The sequence below is a fragment of the Medicago sativa genome, chromosome 3 (genome assembly GCF_051527215.1).
Source record: "Medicago sativa cultivar Bolivia chromosome 3, Bolivia_mono, whole genome shotgun sequence".
NCBI lineage: Eukaryota > Viridiplantae > Streptophyta > Magnoliopsida > Fabales > Fabaceae > Medicago > Medicago sativa.
The window spans coordinates 6353219-6372916 of record NC_140751.1 but is presented as its reverse complement, the minus strand read 5'-3'; the positions used below and the strand labels follow the sequence as shown (position 1 = coordinate 6372916).

The 19698-nt window shown below is 33.2% G+C and overlaps 3 protein-coding genes across 5 annotated transcripts; 1 reads left to right on the top strand and 2 right to left on the bottom strand.

The window, feature by feature from the left end:
• Positions 1 to 912: 912 nt before the first annotated feature.
• On the bottom strand, positions 913 to 5395 carry LOC146935243 (uncharacterized). The gene is made up of 8 exons (XM_085750427.1): positions 5141 to 5395; positions 4933 to 5042; positions 4113 to 4153; positions 3929 to 4005; positions 2911 to 3019; positions 2495 to 2508; positions 2045 to 2146; positions 913 to 1208 (listed from the first exon to the last, which is right to left on the bottom strand). The coding sequence occupies exons 1-8, from the start codon at positions 5183 to 5185 to the stop codon at positions 1092 to 1094; spliced, it is 615 nt and encodes a 204-aa protein (XP_085606553.1). The 5' UTR covers positions 5186 to 5395; the 3' UTR covers positions 913 to 1091.
• A 4818-nt stretch (positions 5396 to 10213) lies between these two features.
• Positions 10214 to 16956, bottom strand: LOC146935242 (uncharacterized). 3 transcript variants are annotated; one of them, XM_085750421.1, is made up of 4 exons: positions 15893 to 16956; positions 14237 to 14377; positions 13627 to 13764; positions 10214 to 10619 (listed from the first exon to the last, which is right to left on the bottom strand). In XM_085750421.1, exons 2-4 carry the CDS (start codon positions 14363 to 14365, stop codon positions 10428 to 10430), a joined length of 459 nt encoding a protein of 152 aa, XP_085606547.1. In that variant the 5' UTR covers positions 14366 to 14377; positions 15893 to 16956; the 3' UTR covers positions 10214 to 10427. The 3 variants fall into 3 exon arrangements, with proteins under 3 accessions (XP_085606547.1, XP_085606548.1, XP_085606549.1); XM_085750422.1 differs by having other exon boundaries at positions 14237 to 14390; positions 15893 to 16012; XM_085750423.1 differs by lacking the exon at positions 15893 to 16956 and adding an exon at positions 14471 to 14591.
• On the top strand, positions 16956 to 19059 carry LOC146935241 (uncharacterized). The gene has a single exon (XM_085750420.1). It carries the CDS (start codon positions 17386 to 17388, stop codon positions 18823 to 18825), a length of 1440 nt encoding a protein of 479 aa, XP_085606546.1. The 5' UTR covers positions 16956 to 17385; the 3' UTR covers positions 18826 to 19059.
• Positions 19060 to 19698: the final 639 nt, after the last annotated feature.

The window sequence follows — 19698 nt, the reverse complement described above, 5'->3', positions numbered from 1 at the left end:
GATCTAATTACTTGTTAATTTCCTCAAAGAAGATATAATTACTGGTTAACAATGAGCTTAGTTGGGTTGGTGAGATTTCATTATGAAAATTGCTCTTTAAGCTTATAATATAAAATTGTGCATACTACAAGAACTATTTTCGGACTTTGCATATATTTTTCAACAATTAACCCTTTGTTAAAAAATCTAATATAAGACATATTTTGGTGAATTTTATACGAGTGTATGACTGAAATGGATTAAACTAGAGTAACCGCAAAAGGCTATACTACAAGAAAACTTTGTAAAAAAAGTCTTTTTTTCCTTCTTGATCATGACTGACTAGAATGGTTATAACTTATAAACGTTCGAAGATTGATGAAGTGACTAATTTCAGGAAATTTAGCAGTGCTGAAGACAAAGAAATTGTTAGCTTGGGAAACAAAAATTTAGAGTGGCATCGCCAATGTGATATAGCCAAACACAACACATCACTAAGTTTTAAAATTCATAAATAAGTGTTTTGAATTTGGAGAAGAGAAATGCTAGGAACACTCTCTTTCTAGCACTCTCTAACACTCACTCTCCTTTGGAGAAACACAAATGTTCTTTGGAATGAATTTGTTTTTCAAAATCATAGATAGTTTTCACTCCAAAAGAAAATACCACTACATTGCTTTCAAGAGATTTCACACTCCAAAGTTAAATTCATTTTGTAGTTCTCAAAATCAACCGCGGCTGCTCCAGAGTTTGTAGAGTGATGTCCTATGTTTTCTCACGCATTGATGGAATCTAGAGAGTGTAGCCTTAAAATATGCATGCTGAAAATCAGAAGTCATAGCTTGTTTCAGGTAGAGTTTTTTTTCTTTTCATAAACTGAAACTGTGGAGTTCACCATCATTAGGAGGAAAAATGTTTTAGTGTATATTCGAATTTGCAGTGAATATGACATAACCACGAAATGCCACCGTGGTTTTCACTTAGATGACATTGAATATTATGTCATTCAAACAAGATCCATTTTGAATCATTTTAAGAGATTCCTTGGTTCAGACCGAAGAAGCAATGTCACTCCATCCGGTAAGATTTTAACATATAAATGCCTGTCAATTCTACTCTTGAAGCTGAAGTACAACATCAAAGCTAAACTTTTCTCCTTCCTCAAATGTAGTTTCAAGATCTTCAAAGCTTTGCTCAACTCTCAAGTCACTGCTGACTTTTAAACTCTCCTGCAAAGAATTTTCCCAGCAAAATCCATTTTAACATAACAAGCAAAGCAAAAGCAAGAAGTTTCTCTCTATGCAATATTGTCACTTGCCGATTGTAGAAAATAGTGGTTTGCTCAAATTTCGCTACACTACAATGTTATAGCGCCGCTATGGCCACTATTTGACAACACTTTGTGCTAATGGCATATTGTGGAACAATAGTGATTTGTTCAAATTCCACTGTACTATAGCGCTACAGCTCCACTATTTGACAACTCTGATCCAATGAAAAAAAAATACTTGAAAGAGCACATGGCCTATAATTAAAAAAAATAAATTAAAATTTGAAAATCACAACAGTGAAAATTTAATTGAATGGTATACTGCTAAACCAAACACTAACTGTACTAAAAAATCCAGAAGGATATAAACCAATAATGGTATGTGACAATTTTGAATATGTATTTGAAACCCTATTCGGTAGGCAGGATATTTATTTTTTGTTGTATGTTAGTGCATATTAAAAATAGAACATAATGATAACAGAACATAAAAGATCATAAGAAGGAAAAACTGACAGATTTTGGTTCCACCTTAGACAACAGAAGATGTTCTACATCTACTGCATTCTATGATCTATAGTCATGTCAAATGCTACCTAAAAGGCTTCAAGGTGGCTACGTTCAAAATGATGTAAAGTGCAAAGTATTCTGGAATTTATCCTTATGTAATAGCAAGCATGGTTTGATTAATACTAGTAGTATAGACATGAGACATGAAACTAATTAAACATTGCTATGTAATTTCATGGAAGCAACAAAATCAAGAAATACTATAATTAGCAAACGGCAAAATACCTTCTCCACATACTCAGCCACGGTTGAGTTGATTATTTCCTTGATAACTTGATTAAAAACATTGGAAGGTCCGAGCACCTCTAATAAAATGTCTTTTGGTATCTGTGAAACACGATATATAAACAACCATAAAAATGAATTAATCTTCTCTTTATCAAAACTTCTGCAGCAGAATTTGCACCTATTAAACTAAACTGTGTCTTACACACATAAGCTGCAAGACACTAGCATGCACTATTTGTCCCCTTACAATTCAAGAAAATCATGTCTTAACATGGATCAAAATATCTAGTTCCAAACTCTTAAAGAGACATTAATTTGCATTTTTTTTATGCATGCCTTCATTGATACACACAGACTTGGTGGTCAAGGTTGCTATTGTTAACTATAAATACATAAAAATAGATAAATAATTAACTGCTACATAAGCATTAAAGAAAGAAAACTTACATTTGGCGTTTTTCCTGGTTGTCCTCAATTTTTGAGCAGCAATATGCCAAGATCACGTGAAAAATGTCAATCTTTTGATATAAACAGAAAAAAATAAAGTTCGAAAGAAAACCGTTTCGAAGAGTCAGTTGACATTATGCTTATGAATTATGATTATTATCAGACTTGCTGGTGATTTTGGTTCTATTATTATCATTTTCTATTTGGCCAAACAGAAAACTTCAGCACGTAATATCTGGTTAGTCAAACTTGGTGTTACCCCAAGTACCTTTCATAATATCTACTAACGTACAAGAAATTTTATGCTAAAAAAGTAAATAGTTTCTTGACTTCTTGTTCTGTTCTCTTTTCCTTTGCTAAGGTTATCAATCTGATGAATAAACCATGCCAATTTAAAATCCACATAAATACTTCACCTCCTTTTACTCTACGAAATCCTGGGATCGGTTGTGCAGCTTTAACCATTTTCTGAAACACATCATCAAAAGTCCTCTGTGTTCTGTTTCCAGATACCTCGATGCTTATCTGGACAGAAGAGTTAAAACTTCACTTAAATTTTAAAATTTATGAGCATATCATGATTAAATAGCCTTAGAAGTTAGATGTGATGACAGATATATTAATAGATTGGAGAATAAGTTCGGCTAAAATTTTGAAAAGAATTCAACAGAAAAATTATATATTGTCTCCTCGCAATTCGATCTTTTGTCGAAATACTTATCCTCATTCAAATGCATACTTAATGTTTTTGAGAAAAGTCATTATAGTGCATGTGCCTATTGTTGAATAATGTAAATATGATGTCTACGTAACGGAACAATTAGTTGTACTGCAGCTGTTCAAATACAATTCATAAGCTCCACTTCAACTTACATATTCCATTTGGTTCTGGTCTAACTCAAGTCTCCATATAGTCTACTTAGAATTTAGTTTTGGTCTAACTTAATCCTACCAAATAGACTTGTGGAGAGAGGGATGTCTCCCATTTTTATAAACTCATTTTCAGACTTTATCTCATCCAATGTAGAACTCGTAACACACATCCCTCACACCTAGGATTGGACATCTGGAGCATGACCCGAGCAGCCCGATAGTGGGTGTCCCAATGGATCTTTGATGGACTTTCTAGCCATCTTATAATTTCGGTTGGGCTTAACTCAAACCAACAAAACCAACTTCTATAGTGAGGGATGACTCCCACTTATAAACTCATTTTCAATGTGTGACTCTTAACACTGGTCATTGCTCATGGACTCTGCAAAGATAATCGTTTGAACCATAACCCCGTCCCATTTATAATTTTATGAGCTATCATTGATCATTACCACCGTATTATGCCTTTGATTCCCTTTTGCCTATCTTCTATGATTTTTCTCCCTCCCTCCCTCCCTCTCTCTTACTATTTAAAAGTTTTCAATTAATATTGTACAATACCTTTAGTTCTCTAACATCATCAGTGTCAACAGTAGAGACAGAGAACTCCTCAAAACGAGCAGAAGAAATTTCAGTATCTACAAAAACGAAAATCAAAGTTCAAGAGAAAATAGTAACATGTAAATTATGATCTAGGATTGAAATAACTTATGAAGCATGCAGACAGAGAAAGAAAAACTGGCACCTGATAACACAGAAGCAGTAGGAAGACATCTACTTTGTTCCCTATAAATAGAAACGGATTTCAAAATTAATCTTATATCATTTAAACAGACTCAAATAAAAATCACATGCATGGTGACATGTGAGGATTAGTTTCCCTGAGCAATCAAAGAATGTGAGAACAAAACTAGTCTGAAAAAATTTACACAAAATAATGAGTAAATTTGGATAAATTTCTCAATACTAACTTACCTGAAAATGAAATATTAAACAATATTACCACAACTATGAAGTTTTTGAACAACACCTTTTCATTTAAGTTGAAATTAGCTTTTACATCTTAATTTTTTCAGAAGCTCTCCTGTAGTCCCGTTTAACTTCTCCATGAACATCTATAACCTTATAAAGACCTTTTCATAAGTGGAAAACTATAAACCTATTTTAATTAAAAACCTCTCATAAGCTTAAAGCTAATCCAAAAAGGGCCTACGGAACTGTTTGGATTATATTATTTGAGTTTGTCTACTAACATAATCACGTGTGAGACTATTTGAGAGAGCTTAAGGAAACAACTTATGACATGTCCATGAGTTGTTTTCTGCTTATTTCTGTAAGTTCTGTAGGATAGCTTATGAAAACAACTTAAAGCATATAGAAATAACTTATACATAAGCACTTAGTATATGATGAGCAGACCGAATTAGGTTGTTTATCCAAACATGTCCTAAGTCAAGAATATGACGTTCAGCCTCAGCCCTCAGGTCATGTTACATAGTATTTTCTCAAACAAACATGCAACTGAAATAAAATTCACAAAGAAAAGAAGAAAAAAAAAATAATGCCTTTTCAAAATCCTCGCTGCACCGTGCCCATGCTTCAAAGAAAGACAGAAATGTCTAGAACTTGAGCCACACAAAACAAAATCTTCTACTCTCTGCCTGTGTTTTATCATCTGCAAGCAAATATTCAAGTTATAAAGAACAAACTACCATAAAGAACAAGACAATGGAAGAAAAAAACAATAAAAAGGAGAAAGAGGAAAAGGTTAACCTGTGGAGTTAGATTTAAGATGAAGCTTTGAGATGCTGTATGCATTCTTTGTTTTCAATTTTCACAACACAGAATTTCAAATGAGGAAAGCCTCTATATGTGATAATAACCACACCTCAAACACTTGATTTAAGCAATTTAATTTGTATGAATATGATATAAAATTTGTTCTATGCCACCCTGTAAGATAACATAACTGTTAGAACAGCAAACACAGCACTAAAGAAAACAGATAAATAAACACAGACAATAACACAACGATTGATCACTAAGTTCGACTATATTTAGTTCATAATTTATCATTTTTTTTACAATTTGATCCCTAAATTATCAAAGTCAGCTCTAAATATATTTTTATCCATCAATTTGGTCTATATTAACGGAATAAATTGATAGGTGAAAGCATAGTTTAAGAAGCTTTTCGATGATTTTAATAGTTTAAAGATCAAATTGATGAGTATGATAGGTTAGGGATTAAATTGAATTTTTATTCTTTTAAATATAGTTATCATTATGATTTTCACACTCCCGTAAAAAAATAATTAATTAATTCTAATAAAATAACACTCTCTAAAGCCTGGCTCAACTAGTAATACCCATATTGTTAAGCTGAACATATTTATTCAGGTTCATTTAAATCCAAAACATCGTATTTGTGTGAGTTTCGTGTGTGTTGACGGAGCTAGAATTTAGTTGAGGCATTGGCTAACGTCCTCAAATGTGATTCTTGTCTTGAAGCGATTGGCGTTGTGGAAGAAACTTTGTCCCTCAATTGTGAATTTCTTAGCTCTCTAGTACAACGTTAAATAGTGTTGTTTTTATGATTTTGCTTCTAGACTAGATTAAGAAATGCATGTAAAATAAGATAAAGGCAAAATAATAAAGGGATGAAAGCAAAAATACTTTTATCTTTGATGCATCGTGTGTAATACATTGTGCATAGTAGGTATTTATAAGCAAATTTATTCATAATGGTTGAAACGGCGTGACCTACAATGTCTAGCCTTGTTCAACTCTTTCTGCAGGTAATGCATTGGTTTTTCTCTAAGAGGATTGTGGCGCCCCACGTTCGGATCATGGCTTCTGAAAAAGTGTTTGACAAAGACTTTTTTACCAAAATGATTTGGAATAATTTCATATATGGATGCTAGTTGTTAGACACATGGTTAGATTTACATTCACAACCTATGATTGATGTTATCGTATAGATAGATTAAAAGAATAAGACACCAGAAATTAATAGCTAAGACATGTCTCTCGTCTTTTGTCAAAAAACGAAAACATCTGTTGAGTGATAGGTGAAAATATAATTGAAACTTTGAAAATATACAATTGATCAAGAGAACACGTTACCATATCTAGCTTTTTCACATCTTTTTAATCCGTGAAATTTCATTATAATTAATGTGTTTTTGTTCATGCCATTACAAACAATTCCAAACATTATCTTAGAGCTATAAAATAATTGAACAGACAAAAAAATTCTGCAAGTCTCTATGGATACAATAATCACAATACTTTACCTCCATAGCATATCGCCCACAAAGAGTGATGTGATGATGCATATTTTTTGTTGGAAAATATTATTTTTTAGGAGTACATTTTTTTTAACTTAATGGTATAAAAGTGAAATAATGAAATTTAATTCACATATGCATTCTTACACCATCATGTTACTTGGTAACTAATTATTCAACTTTACACATCAATAAAAATATGCCTCAAATTTAGTGGTAGTTTTTTTCCTTCTAAAATTTTAAACAATAAGCACAAGTTTTTTCTGATTTATAAATTAGAAATAGAGAGCTAAAACCGTGAATCAACAAATTAGAGAGACTATATTTTCTGATTTGAGAGTCGATTATGCATAGGTCTAAGAACCAAAACTTAGTTTTGGTATGCTCCTAATACATCCTTTATAAGAATAATACTTCAAATTTGATTACATAAATAATTTATATGTTCAAAGTACTTTTATTTTACTTTTAAAAGATGAATAATAATAAAAGTATATTTAAATAGAAATAAAATTAATTATAAACAAAAGAAACAAAATTAATGAAAATTAAATTTAACTTAACAAGAGTGAAACCTCTAGTCCTATGTAGTCGCGTATTTTAACCAAGTTATGTGGTTTATCTAAAACCATATCCAGATTCAGTTATTAATAACCATCGATTCTTTACTTGCATTGGATGAATGGTCATAATCAATTCTTGGAAGATTATAACGAACACAATATCCAATTCTCACGCTCTACCCGTATTTGCTTCTCACCTTTTCCAATGAGAATCCCTAAACTCGAACTGATTACTGAATTTTCGATTTTCTCCTTGCAATTTACTACAAAGTATCAATAATTATATGTCTAAAATTCTACTATCACTACCCGACCCACGTTGCAATTCACATTCTTCAATCTTTACGATCATCAATTTTCCATTCTCAATTTGCTATTTATACTTTATGCTTGCTTGTGAGTTTTTTTTTTTTTTTTAAGAAGCTAAACTCTTGCTCATAAATTCTTATCAGCTATTAATGCTATTCGATATTTGCGATTGAATTCTCGTTCGTGATTTGCATTTTACAAACTGTGAAAACATGAATTGCAAAGTACCAATCGCAGGTAAGAACTCAATCATGAAGAGCAATAATCGCCACCAAGAACTCAATTGCGACCACGAACAAAATGTGAATCGCAAATTATGAATAGAATATTGTGGGTCACAAAGATTGAAGAACGTGAATAAAAACTCGTGAATAGTAAGTTGTGGATCATGAAGTGAGATTAGTAGTGGAGTATAATGATTACCAGGAATGTGGAGTGGACTGCATGGTAGAAATCAAGAATGCAAGAATCTGTTTGATTTAGATTTGTCATTGGAGAGAGTGAGAAATAGATATAACCAGAGGATGCGAAGCAAATAATTTGTTTATTGTATCCTAACTTTTACATCTAATAGTGTTGGTTATGGCTATCCATCACAGTTGCAGGAAATGAACCAATTGAAATGATAACATAAAATTATCAGGTCATTAATAACCGAATCTGGATATGGTTTAACATAAATTAACCACTTGTCACGTTAAAATGAAGGACATTATCTTATACAATGATGAACTCAAAATTTAAGTAGATCTTTGAAAGAATTGAGGGTTAATAATTTTTATATTTATCAATGATTATTTACACATGAACAGAAGACAAGCAATAAGTTGTGCCATTAGGTTTTTTTGGATGACAAACCAATCATGTAAATAGCTAAGTTTAATTGATTCTAAATGAGATATTAAAATAAGATTAATAAGAGGAAGAGAACTAACATGTACCGTGGATAAAAAAAAATGATCTTATTTTTAAATGCAGTATAGAAATTAAAACTATTTAGAAACAAAAGCCTCCTATTATTTTTTTCATTCAGTTTCTCCCTCACTGATTTTTCTTTCCCTTCCATTTCAATGTGTTATGAAGAAAATTGGTTATGAAAAAATTGCATGTAGCTCTCCTATTTATCTCAAATGGAGCTGCTGTTTTTACCCCATCCTTGCATGTGGCTAATATGTCTTTGCTTTCCTTTTTTATGTATAATGGTTCCTTTTACTTTCAATTTCTTTTCTTGATTTTGTGTCTTCTGCGATTGTGGAATGATTCTTTCTCGGTCGTTTGGTGGGTGGTTACACAAAATGGTACAAGCATGTGATGTTTTACTAAAAATTACAAAACCAAAACGTTATCCAAAAGTAAAATTTGACTAATACCAAAATAAAATTGATATTTTACATGCAAAATTACATTAAATTTCAATAGCAATTTAAACAATTAATTCAATTTTAATGTGTTTAAATATTACTACTTCACTCAACCACAAAGACAACCTTATATCCTCAATATTATTCATGTTATCTAAACCGATAAAAATTTGAGTTTGAATATTCATGTGGTACTTCATAAGTTCAAATTGGAAAATATTGTGATATTTAAAGTAAATTTTTGAAAGAAAACAATCGACCATTTGGAGTTTGTTTTTAGTTTTTACTATTTCTTAAAGAAGTTTTTCTAGTTTACTTAAATTATGATGTAGATTTTATTTTAATTTTTAAAATGGTTATTAAGGATAAATTTGTTTAAAGATAGTCGACCCTAGTTTTTTAGTGAGAGAAACTTCAACTTCTCTCTAACCCATCTTCATCCATTGAAAAGGTTGAAAATGGATGACTTTGGATCATTTTTTGATCTGAAATCACCCCCTTAAATGGAGCATTACCTAAATGGAGCATAACAGAACTCTTAGCATAGATGGGTTCTGATATGCTTCATTTATGTAATGTTCCATTTAGTCCATTTAGGTTTTGGATGAAAGACATGTGGCAAAATTAAATTTAAGGGTTGAGATTCATTTTATAAAAATAAAATACAAAGCACTGTCCACAGGCAAGTATTTTATTTAATAAAAAAATTTAGTTTCTTCTTCTCCTTCTCACGCTCCCACAATCCCCACTTTTCCTCTCCCTTCTCACCTACAAGCTACAGCCTCCACCCAACCGCCGCCACCGCCGTTTCGCCTCTCCCCATCATCGCCCTCTCTTCCTCCCATCATCATCTCGCAGCTGCCGTCGTAAAGTATTCCATCGAAATCTACAAAATCAAAAACAACCAAACACAAATCTGAATTAGATTAGATCAGAACAGATGACGGCGATGGGTGGTTGTGGGCGGTGGTGGTGGTGGTGGTGGGTGGAGATTTACCGTGATGAGAGGAGACGGAGAGAAAGATACGTAATAGCAGAAGACAGAAGGCTGCTTTGTTTACCTTCACCGTGTGATTAACTGTGCCACATGTCTTTCATCTAAAACCTAAATGGACTAAATGGAGCATTACCTAAGTGGAGCATAACAGAACTCTTTGCATAGATGTTCACATAGATTTGAGTGTTTTTTTAGTTGTGATTTTGTCGATGTAGTTTGCTTTTTCTGTCTTGGTGCAGCTCAGTCTGGTTTTTCCAATCTAATAGTGGTGTTTATTCCTCTACATTGAAGAATCCACTTTAAAATGTAAAGCAAGTGAACTCCCGTTTTATAAATAAACGAACGATTAATATTATTTGTGTAAGCATAACAATTCTAAATGTCTTAGAATACATCAAACTTATCGATGAATCAAGATGCATCGCATTCAAATTACAGGAATAAAGTATGTTAACTTTTGTGTTCCAGAAACAGTTAAATAATGTCTTGCACCAATTTTCTTTTGCAACTGAAGATAAATGTTGAGAAAATAAAATCTTTCTAGGAAGAACTGTTGTCTGGAATGCCAAAGGAAGCTTTCAACTTGTTCGTAAGAAGCGGCAGCATTTTAATGCTGTCTTGAATCGCTTCGTCAGCACAGGAAATCATATCATTCATAGCTCCAGGTTTCTGTTGGAGCTTTGATCCCTCATACTTGTCTTGACAAACCATCATAGATCTATTCAACTTCTCCTGTACCATGTTGAAAACACTATTAGATCAAATACGAAGGTCTTATATGACAATGCTTCAAGGATGTAGAACATACTACAGATGTCAGAAATCAAAAGTTAAATTAATACAAGGTATAAATAAATAATTTGGATAATAGCAGAGCAAATGAGCTCAGCAGTTTTGATGAGAAAATTAACAACTGATATTTCATGAATAAGCGTAATAAATTATAGGTGTTCAAACTAAGAAACACTAAGACACAGACACAGAGACCGGTAATAATTTGAGAAAATGGAAGTCATAACCACAGATGTCGGTATCTTGTCGTGTTGGTATCCGATACTGGAGAAGATTTCAATCTGAAATGTCGGTGCTACATTGTGTTTAAATATCAACTGTAAATTTTCACGTTCACATTTTGAATGTTTTATTTTCTCACAAGAATAACCTTGATTTTCTAGCAGCTTTCACTTTGACCTAGTCTAGAGTTTAAATGGGGACAAGAAGTGTTGGCAGTCATGGAAAAAATATATGCATAAAAAAGCCATGGAAGTGGAACAAATAGTGAAGCGTTAACAACTCGGTCTTGATTTTCCTATACCATGGCTTCATTTGTACGGTGGTCCGAATACAATTGAGACTGTAATGCGCTTCAGAGTTTCAGGCATTCTTTGAGCTCATAACACTAGAGAGAAGGATCTAAATTATTCCAACTACTGAAAAATTTATGAATCTGAAATAAATTAAGTGTTGTAGAAAACGGCTAATAGTAAGGTAGTTGGATCAGAGAATATATCTATTGAGGTAAGCAAAAATTAGGAGAGAGACATCAAATGACTCACAAAGATGATCAATGAGATTGTGAGGTCTAAGAGTAAGCCAAAGAAAATTAAGAAACCCACATCATAGAAAATTAATTTGGTCCCAAAAACATGTAAAAAGATCTACACATTGTTTTTTATAATGTGGAAAAGGCTTGTGATAGTGTACCTTTTTCTATCTTAATTATTTCTATTTCTATACTTGTTTGCTAAACATATCCAAGAGATGACGCCAGCATGTACACTTGTTGCATATGATATAGTCTCAGTTGAAGAATATGAAAACAAATAAATGAAGATAGACATATAAAGACAAACCACGGAAACACAAGACTTCCACCTGAGTAAAGGTAAAAGAAAGTATATCGAATGGAAGTTTCGCAAAAGACACAAATCAAAATTTAGAGATGGCAATTGGAGGAACATATAATACATTCATGGTAGTCAAAATCGGTTGCTAGCATTTTTACAATGTTGCTCCCTATCGCCGTGTTCTGTGATAAGCAGAATCATAAATTGATAGCAGACAGTGGAATCGGCGATTCCGTTACGTTTCTACGCATTCTGCAATTTTTAGGCTTTCCAGGTCGGGTCACACGTCCTGGTTTCTGTTAAAACGACCCAGTTACAAGAAAACCAAAAAAGGGTTCATAACCCACCACACTCCACCAAATTCATTGGTGTTAATGACTGGAGCGGTTGTCTCATTTCCCACAGTGTGATTAACTGCTGTATTCTTCCCAATACAATGATCATTGTCCCAATAACTGCTACATACATCTCACACGATCAGTATTCAACAAAATTGCATTCACTCTCCTTCCCTCATACAGTCACAGCTTGTAAGGTGAGTGCTGCCCCCACTTATAAACACATTCCCAGGTCATCTCTTATCCGATGTAGGACTATTTAACGATTTAGATCCGTGTTACGATCCTACTATTTACGATCTTGTGACCCTTCCCCGATCATATCTAGGATCCCGATTCTGACTACCTTGAACACATCGTATCTCATGTTTTAAGCACCTTAGGTTCATTATACAAAGTGACAGGGAGATAGAAGGAGACGTCAACCATAGAATTAAAAGTAGGATGAAAATGGAGGAAGTCTGGTCTGTGATAGAAAAGTACCACTCAAACTTGAGAATTTTTTTAACTTCCGCCTCTAAGACCTACAATGTTGTGCATGGCCAAATATTGGACAATAATAAGCAAGCAAACTTGGTACTGCAAAGACCACAATGTTAAGTACTATGAATGATCACATAAAGCAAGATAAGATTGGAATAATCATTTGAGACAGAATCGAGATAGTGCGCACTGTAGAAAAGACTGTAGAGATTCGTTTTAGTGGTTTGAACATGCGCGTTGAAGACAAAAACACGGATAAAGGACATTGACCAGAAGGGTAGTCTAATAGTGAAAGGTAGTGAGACCAAGGAAAACTATAGCTTAAACCATTTAGAAAGATTAAGGGAAATGGTATATCTACCATTGTTGTCAAATTTCTGCTATGGCTGCATTGTGGCGTTATAGCATGGAAGTTTTTGTGCTAGCTGCCATAAGCGCAACACCTATTATATACACCATGTTTCTGACATATGCTGCAGTGCCATATTTATGTGGCGGATTGTTAGCTGGCCACCGTAATCCGCGATTGATAACACTGTTTTGGGCCAAATAAATGACATGAGTTTATAATGTCAAATTGATCTATGTAGCCAATATCAACTAGTGGGAAACAACTTGGTTGTCGGTGTAGTTTTTTGATTCAACAAATAGATAAGTGACTTAACATAGACACCAAACTAAGAGGAAGACAAGTATAAAACTGGATGACGATTACAATTTTGGTAACAAATCTATGTGGAACTGGAAATCTAAACAAGGAAACCCTATTCTATAAAATTGAAAGCATGTTTAGTTCTAATCAAATTGGATGGCACCACTTTGATAGCATGTTAAAATTTCATCAGATAGAGAAAATAGGAAAGGGATAGTAGTTTGAGAGCACAAGATGTTGAAATAGAGACAAGAGAAAAGGTATAAATTGTATAGTCTCAATCAATCAACCCTTAATCAGCCCAGTCATCATTTAAAAGTTAGAATCAAATTAAAAGAAGTGGTAATAACAGATCACAAGATATGAGTGAGAGAGAGAGAGAGAGAGAGAGAGAGAGAGAGAGAGTATGATCAGCTCACCTGAAACTTTGCCATCTCATTTTCAAATGACTGTTGCACATTAGAAAGAGGAATACTGCAATTTTCAACACAATTGCTTATCTCTTCCTGCTTTCTGCTTCTATCAAAGCACTCATATGCACATTTAAAATAGGCTTTCTGCAAATTTCAATCAAACAATCAACAATACGGAATATAAATTCTATTTATCAGTAAAAGGGATTGCCGAATATTACCATTATATGCAAAAGCATTACCTATCTATATTAAAATTTCAAAGCATTTGGTGTAAAAGAATAAAGATATAAAAAGTCAAAACCTTTAAAACCAAGAATTATAAAAGACATGTCATGTAGTAGTTCATATTTAGGAATTAGGACTTATAAGCACAAAAGAATATCAATAGTACAATAATTTGAATCAAAATAAAAAAGGAAGGAAAAATGCAGGACAAAAAATTAGCTAGCCAGATGGTATTAACTTTCTTGCTACTAATTACAATATAGTTTTACTCATCAAGCCAATAAAACCATTCAATATTACAACGAAAGATACAGTTCTAGCATTAAATTAAATTTAAAAGTCAAAACAACCATTGAAGTACTTATGACATTAAGAGACCAGAAAGAACCTGGAGAGTATAATTGACATGGTCTTGAACAGGGGCAAGATTAGTTTGAGCAGCTACATTCACTTCCTCAAGTTTCTGCCTAATTCTCTGTTGACCTAATTGCGCTTCAGCTGCTGCTAAGTGATCCATCTGATATACTCACTGTAAAATGGGTCTGAAACACTTAGTTTTGAGATTTAGCCTCTTTAAAGTTAGTACTTTAGTAAACTGAGAAAACTTATTATTTAAACAAACCTATAATTTGTACGTGCCTATAAATATAATATAGTATATATTGTTTTGATCTATATATAGCACCGACGCTTTTAATTGAAGGCGTGTTTGGTGTACTGTTATCAATGGCGGATTATGGGGGCCGATAAAAAATCAAACTTATAAGCATGGTGTTGCAGCCTATGACAGATATAATAGGTGCTGTGGCCTATGGCGAATGGCACAGAATCTGTCATGGCGGAAATTTGACAATACTAGTCTTGCGTCTAATATGTGCTGGTGTCTTACACATACACAACATTGATACACGGTTACATTTCAATTACTTCTATTTTCTAAAAAAATTATTGTTGTTCAAGTGCTTGTGTCAACGTTGTGTTCAGTGTCGTGCATGTGAGTACTTCATTGGTTTTGAATTGCTTTTAAAAAAAGGTATATGATCTTCCGACCTCAAGCCCATCACACCACCTTTCAAGGTATTGTCCGCTTTTGGTGCAAGTCCTTCATGGTTTTATCCTTTATAAAAGACGTCTCATTGGGTTGAGGAAAGCGGATGTTGTTTATAAACTACCCTTGGCCTAGATTCCCAAGGAATGTGGGACTTATTTTTTATTTTTTTCAAACAAGAAAGTTTAGGTGAGTTGGGCTCCAAGGCTCACCAAGGTCATGTCAGACCTCAAAGCTCAACGAGTAATAACAGAGGTACTTATAGTCTTATAGATCATCCATCAAAGAGGTCGTCACACTGGGGGAGGGAATTGAACCCACAACCTTGTGGGTGAGTCAATCCCTTACCAATTGAGCCAACCTTCCTTGGCAACATAAGACTCTTTAGGTGTGGCGAAACGGTAACCCTAGTTGAGAGTTGAGACGAAGGAGTAAAAGGTCTGTCAGCCATCATAGTGGCTTAGACGACCAATGTTCCACAAATCCGACACACTACTTTCGAGGCGTTAAAGAGTCCTACATTGGATAAAACATGGCGTAAACATGTGTTTATAAGTGGGGGGCAATCATCACCTTTCACAAGCCAGTTTTGTGGGGTTGTGCAATACCCAACCACGATTTCTAAGAGTAACTTCTACAAAGGACAAAACCGGGGAGAACATGCACCCAAGCTAAGATGGTGTGACCAACTTGAGGTCATGCCATATACTATAAGGTCTTAAATATTTGATTTTATGATTAAAACAAAAAATTAACTCCTTAAATCAGATATTAAAGACAAATCTAAGCAAATAGTGATAACAAAACCCAAAGAAACAATTTTTGAGACCCACGAAGAGAAAATCAAAATTAGGGAAAAACAAATCAAGGGTATTATTCTAAACTATCTAAAAGACGAATTTTTGAAGCTTGCAACATAAAAATCTAAAAAAAAAAAAAACGATTATTTTGATTAAAGCAAAAAAATTGAATGGAGCAGAAAAAGATTTTACTAACCTGAGAATGTGTGATTGGAAGGAAACAAACTGGGTTTGTATTCTCTTTGAAACTCGCGAATTTGTATTTGTTAGCGTTGTTGTTGAAAATTCTTATGCGGCCTTTTCCTCTTCTCTACGAAAGGGTTTAAGGGTTTACGCCTGTAACAAAACAATTATTTTTCTTTTTATTTTTTTTAGTCCATAATTTCTTTTATTTTAATCAATTAGTAATAAATTACTCTTTTCTAATTTCTTCTAATTACACCAGATTGACAAAAATACCCTTTGTATTCTCTCTCTCTCTCTTTTTTTTTGGGAAAAGAAGCTAACAAAAACAAAAGAAAAAAAAAAGTTCTTTTCCCAACAAAAAACACTCCCTCCCAACTGAATTGACGAAAGTACCCCTGCGTAACTTAAATCACGCTATGTACTTTTAGCGTGAGTTAACTCACACACATTTGGTCGATGGCGTGACTTAACTCACACATATTTGGCCGGTGATGAGACTTAACTCACGCACCTTTCTGCACCGCATAAAACACGTTTTGTGAATGGTTTAGACGGTGGTCAAAATATTTTTTTTGGTAGAAACGGTGGTCAAATAGTAAAACTTGTTTTTTACACGTTTTTTTATTCACCATTAGGGGATAGAACAAATAACAAGAAGAAAAAAAGAAAAAAAAAAAAAAACTCTTCATATTACGTAAGTATTCCATTCTTATATCTCAAATGTAGTCTTTATTTATTTTTTGATCACTCTAAGAATGCGATACACATATCATAAAATAAAATGTATTATCATCTTCATAAAAGATGAGAGCATTGAATACAATGAATCCATCATAACTACATTGAAAAATAAGTGATCCTGGCATTTTCATCATCGTCCACAGCTAGTCCCTCCATTTTACCTTTGGTTGGGGATAAGTATTACTTAATTGGCATGGACCGGTGCAGTAAAACTTTGCAAAACCAGGGTATCTAGATAAATAAAACTCAATGTAAGGTAGAAAAAAATGATTTAATGTAAATAACTGAATTAGTACAATTAAAATGTACGATATTGAAATGGCACTATCATCATAGTTGAGTTGAGTCCAAATGGGTATTCCACCTGGATTTAAACTACATTGCCAACAGAGTGCTAGTCTCTTTCGTGATTCGAGAACCTTTGGTGCGTGATGCAACTTGCAAGTCAAATGTGTACAAAATGGGATAAACAAGTAGAACCACCTTGCACATGTACATTAAAGCCGTGGGCTGGGCAGCATTAATTGACCTTGAAAGTTACACTTAGCTAGACATCAATTTTTGTACTATATCATAACACCTCATTGCCATTTATGGCTAGTCAAATTTGCTGGCTTGTACTTTTCATTTTCAATTCAAAAACCGAACTTCCCAAAATCTTATCCTTAACTCTACTTCCCTTATATTAATATAAACACTTGTACCCACCTTTGGATTCTATACTATCTCTCCCATTCTCAAATCTTGTGTAAGAAAAATATAATGAACCTCTTCCTCACCACCACCCTTCTCATCCTAGTTACTATCTCCACCACCTTACTACCTCATAATGCATATGGTGCCAAATGTGACCCAGATGATGAATCCGGTCTATTAGCCTTCAAATCCGGCATCAAATCTGACCCGTCATCCATGCTCAAGTCATGGATACCAGGTACAAATTGTTGCACATGGGCAGGTGTAGGGTGTTTAGACGACAAACGGGTCACAAGTTTGTCTTTAACTGGTGACTCCGAAAATCCAAAAAGTTTCTTATCAGGTACAATCTCATCATCACTCTCAAAACTCAAATTCCTAGATGGAATCTACTTGATAAACCTTCAAAAAATTTCTGGTCCTTTTCCTGATTTTCTTTTCAAGCTACCAAATCTCAAATTCATCTACATAGAGAATAACACATTATCTGGTCCAATACCCCAAAACATAGGCAACATGAACCAATTAGAAGCATTTAGTCTACAAGGAAACAAATTCACAGGAACAATTCCTAGTTCAATATCTGCATTGACTAAAGTAACTCAGTTAAAACTAGGTAACAATTTTCTCACAGGAACCATTCCAGTATCCCTTAAAAACCTAAAAAATCTCACATACCTTAGTCTCCAAGGAAACCAACTTAGTGGTAACATACCTGATATTTTCACTTCCTTAAAAAACCTTATTATTCTCGAACTTTCTCACAACAAATTTTCCGGGAATATTCCACTTTCAATTTCATCTCTATATCCAACCCTAAGGTACCTTGAGCTAGGGCATAATTCACTTTCTGGGAAAATCCCAGATTTTCTAGGAAAATTCAAAGCACTTGATACATTGGATCTCTCAAAAAACCAATTTACAGGAACAGTGCCAAAGAGTTTTGCAAACCTAACAAAAATCTTCAACCTTGATCTCTCAGACAATTTTCTCGTTGATCCATTTCCTGTAATGAATGTGAAAGGCATAGAATCATTGGATTTATCAAGAAATATGTTTCATTTGAAGGAAATTCCAAAATGGGTTGCTACATCTCCAATTATTTACTCTTTGAAGCTTGCACATTGTGGTATAAAGATGAAACTTGATGATTTTAAGCCTTTGGAAACTTTTTTCTATGACTATATTGATCTTTCTGGGAATGAGATTTCAGGTAGTGCTGTTGATTTGTTGAATAAGACTGAGTATTTGATTGAGTTTCGTGGTTCAGAAAATTTGTTGAAGTTTGATTTGGGGAGTTTAAGGTTTGGAAATAGGTTGAAGTATTTGGATTTGTCACGTAATTTGGTGTTTGGAAAAGTGACAAAGAGTGTTGTTGGGATTCAACAGTTAAATGTTAGTTATAATCGTCTTTGTGGTGAAATTCCTAAGAATAATTTTCCAGCTAGTGTTTTTGTTGGAAATGATTGTTTGTGTGGTCCTCCTTTGATGCCCTGCAAAGTGTAGTATTTTTGTTATTAGAATTTAGGCCAATAAGTTAATGGAATCACACGATTAAACTAGTTGCACGATGAGGTGATGTTGTCTACTATTTAATTTAGTTATTTAAGTGATTATATTGTAATTTCATCTTGTTCAAATGCTTTAAAGCAATTGTGCTATAATTTATAGGTATTGTCAATTCGGTGTCCAATGAAAGGTAAGTTTGGTAAGCAAAATATAGTAAACTAGTTTATACCATCCACTTGATGTTATCTTGAGAACTTGAGTGTGTTCCTCTCATGGTCTTATGTTCGATTTTATTGATGTCAATTTCGGTGGACTCGTCTAGCTTCTTAAAAAAAGACTAGTTTATTCCAATAGTTTATACCTTCTAAGTTTATCTATACCTATCTCTAAAGATAATATATTTTTTGGCGTGATTTTTTCTTTTGTAAAAACTACTCCTAGACAAATTTACGCTAAATTTTAAAAAAGATGAGCGTAGTTAAGTTTGCTATATTGTTGATGTCATTAAATTTACGTTTCTTTTCTGGTGAAAAAAATAAGCATGGTTTCGGGACCAGCCGAACACATATTAAAACCTAAGACTTATTTTGAGATGATGTCTTTTTGAAACTCACAATAATATTTCTTTAGTCAAATTACTTTTTTTACTTGGTTAAAATTTTCATATATTTTAGCCACAAAATCATATACTCCATTAAGCTAATGTAATAAATTTTATTTGATATTTTTTCTATTGATAATAAAGTAATCCAATTTAATTTGTGTTGCCATAATATTAATTTTAGATAATACTTTATTAATTTTAGTAGAATATGAGACTTTTTTATCAACAATTTTTTTTATCAATAATAGAATATGAGGCCTTATATC